This window comes from Corvus brachyrhynchos, unplaced genomic scaffold (genome assembly GCF_000691975.1).
Source record: "Corvus brachyrhynchos isolate BGI_N302 unplaced genomic scaffold, ASM69197v1 scaffold203, whole genome shotgun sequence".
In the NCBI taxonomy this organism is placed as follows: Eukaryota; Metazoa; Chordata; class Aves; order Passeriformes; family Corvidae; genus Corvus; species Corvus brachyrhynchos.
The window spans coordinates 1,686,155-1,689,593 of NW_008237408.1; the positions used below are offsets into that span (position 1 = coordinate 1,686,155).

General features: G+C 43.1%; 1 protein-coding gene across 2 annotated transcripts in view; it reads left to right on the forward strand.

Annotated features, from left to right (window-relative positions):
* The window catches only part of FBXO16 (F-box protein 16), a 30,599-nt gene that overhangs the window by 1,209 nt on the left and 25,951 nt on the right, over positions 1 to 3,439 (forward strand). For both annotated transcript variants that reach the window (XM_017730866.1, XM_008631045.2), the window contains exon 2: positions 718 to 895. In XM_017730866.1, coding sequence (XP_017586355.1) covers positions 800 to 895 — 96 coding nt within the window. In that variant the 5' untranslated portion in view covers positions 718 to 799. The remainder of the gene's footprint in view (positions 1 to 717; positions 896 to 3,439) is intronic.

Below are 3,439 nucleotides of genomic sequence, written 5' to 3' on the forward strand. Positions count from 1 at the left end.
AGAAGATGGAGGGGGAAAAAAAGTCCCTTTTCCTGTGTTTGGGCAAGAATTTGTGAAGAAATTTCTTTGTCTGAACAAAGTTCAGACATTTGGTGACCCAAAAGGGGAAGTTTTGTTGAATGTCTGATTTCATCAAGTCCAAACATCAGCCACCACCACGGCCACCACCAAACCACGTCCTCGAGTGCCACATCCACATTTTTTGGAGAAAACTCCCAGGGGAGGTGATTCCACCACTGCCCTGGGCAGCCCGTTCAAAGGAATACTCGTTAACACTTGTGATGAAGAAGATCTGCCTAATTATTAATTATTAATTTTTTATTATTTATTGTTTATTAGTGCACAGAGGTTCCAGTGGGAAATCACGGAATCCCAGGGTGGTTTGGGTTGGAAAAGAACTTAAAGCTCATCCCATCCATGGGCAGGGACACCTTCCCCTATCCCAGGCTGCTCCAAGCCCCGTCCAGCCTGGCCTTGGACACTTCCAGGACTTTAATCTCACGGATACTGTGGGTACACAAAATAAAAAGCTTCACCCAATGATTTTCACCCAAATTCCAAGTGATTTTTCCTTGTGTCATTGCCGTGCTATAAAACCATTGGATTCCTTCCTAAAACTACTTTTTTTTTTTTCCCCCCATGAAAACAAAGGAATGGCACAGGGATAAATCCTTCCTAAAACTACTTTTTTTTTTTTTTTCCCCCATGAAAACAAAGGAATGGCACAGGGATAACGTCCGTCCTCGCTCTGTTCTGCAGCCACTGGTGGTGACAGGAGGATCCAGCCTCTCCTGGATCCATGGCATTTGCACCTCCCAAAACCACGGACGGCTCCAAGCTCCAGTTCAAGCTGAGCACGTGGACTCCCCTGAACCACCAGCTCATGAATGACAAGGCAAGTTCCGAGCAAACGGGTGAAATTCGGGGAATCAGGGAATTGTTGAGCTTGGGAGGGACTCATGGAGATCATCCAGTCCAACCCCTCAAGGCAAAGCCAGCTTGAGCCTTTATTTCCTCAGGATTGTGTCCAGTCGGTTTGGAATAGTCTCAAATCCCAAGACAAATGCTCAAGGTCGTAAATTCCCAAATCCTAGAAAAATTTAATTCATGTTTTACCCTGTGGAGGTCATGGGAAATGGAATAAGAACTTGGAGGTTTTGTTCCCTGTTGGAAGTACGGAGATATCTTTATGGTATAGAAAGATATAAAACCGAACATGAGAAGATGGAAAATTCTGATTTACTTGTTTAAAGCAAACAACCATTTGATTTAAATACTGCTATTTTGCCAAATCAATTGCTTTTAAAGAAAAAAAACAAAAAAATGGGTTTTTTCTTGCTGAAAGTCACAAAACTGTGGGGTTTTCATGCACCAGAATCCTCCAGTTTCACCCCAGAGCAAGCTGAGTGTGAGTCAAAGGTTCTGGGTGCTCACAGCAGAGCCCTCAGCCCTCAGGGATGACGCTGGGCAGATATTTTGGAAGCTGGAGTGAGACACCAGTTTATAAATAATGGGATGCATTTCCAAACCCTCCCACTCGGATTCCATATCTGGGAGCTGCCAGCACTACTTTGGGCTCCTGTGTCACCGGGAGCGTCCTCCTCCCTCCCAATCCCGTTTCCATTTCTGTCGATGATTCCCGGGATTCGATCCAGAGAGGGCCGTTAAAAGTCCGGCTTCCCGGATTTCTTGGGACCACTTGTTCTGCGCAGTTCTCCCGGTCTTGAGCTCAGAATTTGGCTAGAATGGGTAAAATTTGGTTAAAATGTGTCTTCCATGGAGGCGCCCAGGCTCCCTTTGGGGTTGAGCACTGCCATTCCTTACAAAACGAAAATTTCACCACTTCCCTAATAATTTTCTCGTGATTAAGCCCTTATCCCATAAAAAGACGAAGCTTTGTCTCCTGTCTGAATACCTCCAGCATTACAATTAATTTGATTCTTCCCTTCTCCCTTATTAAACTCCTCTGCATCCAGCATTATTCCCCCGTGGAAGGACTTTTACCCCACTTCAAGCCAACACTTGAATTTATTTTATTTTTGATAAACTGAAGAGATTGAGCTCTTTGAAGTCCTTTCAACCTGGCAAATTCTCCAGCCTTTGAATCATTTTAATGTTTCCTACACCCTTTCAATGTTATTTTTACAGATACACATCGCTGTGCAATAAAGCATGACCTAAGCAGAAATAAAAACCCCACATTTTCCCACCTTTTCCCACCTTTTTTTACTCCCCTGCTCCTTGGGCAGCTGGATGTCGCATCGAGCTGCAGCGAAACCTTTAGGGGTTAATATTGGATCGTTGAATTATCCAATGCTTGGTGATGTTCCAGGTAGGGAAGAACATACAAGAAGATCCCAGAAAACACCAGGAATGAAGATTCAAAAATGCAAAAATACCAGGGATGAACTGGAAGTGTTGGGAAGGCACACAGGGAATGTGGTGGTGTTGCATTCATGGTTGGACTTGATGACCTTGGACATCTTTTCCAACCTCGAGGATTCTTTAAAATTCATAACAAAAAGATTTTGCTCGTTTCTGATTCAGGTTTTACAGCACTGCACTGACCTCCCCAAAATTCCTTTTCTTTTTTTGCATCCCTATGCTGCTCTGCAGTGGGAAAAAAGTAAAGAATAGCTGCAACAAAATTAGTTCTGACGTTTGAAATCAGGAGATATTCCATGAGGTATTTATAGGAGCTGGAGAGGGAGAAGGGGCCGTTTTCGTACAGTCAGGAGTCTGCTCAGCTCTGCACTCCGGGGAGGCAGCACGATGGGAGATGGGAATTTACAGATGGAAAAGATGGGAATTCATAGATGGAAAAGATGGGAATTCATAGATGGAAAATATGGGAATTTATAGAGGGAAGGAATGGGAATTTATAGATGGAAAAGATGGGAATTCATAGATGGAAGGGATGGGAATTTACAGATGGAAGGGATGGGAATTTATAGATGGAAAAGATGGGAATTCATAGATGGAAAAGATGGGAATTCATAGATGGAATGGATGGAATTTGCAGATGGAAGGGATGGGAATTTACAGATGGAAAAGATGGGAATTTACAGATGGAAGGGATGGGAATTTACAGATGGAAAAGATGGGAATTCATAGATGGAAGGGATGGAATTTGCAGATGGAAAAGATGGGAATTCATAGAGGGAAAAGATGGGAATTTACAGATGGAAGGTATGGGAATTCATAGATGGGAAGGATGGGAATTCATAGAGGGAAAAGACGGGAATTCATAGATGGAAAAGATGGGAATTTACAGATGGAAAAGATGGGAATTCATAGATGGAAAAGATGGGAATTTGCAGATGGAAGGGATGGGAATTTACAGATGGAAAAGATGGGAATTCATAGATGGAAAAGATGGGAATTTACAGATGGAAAAGATGGGAATTCATAGATGGAAGGGATGGGAATTCATAGATGG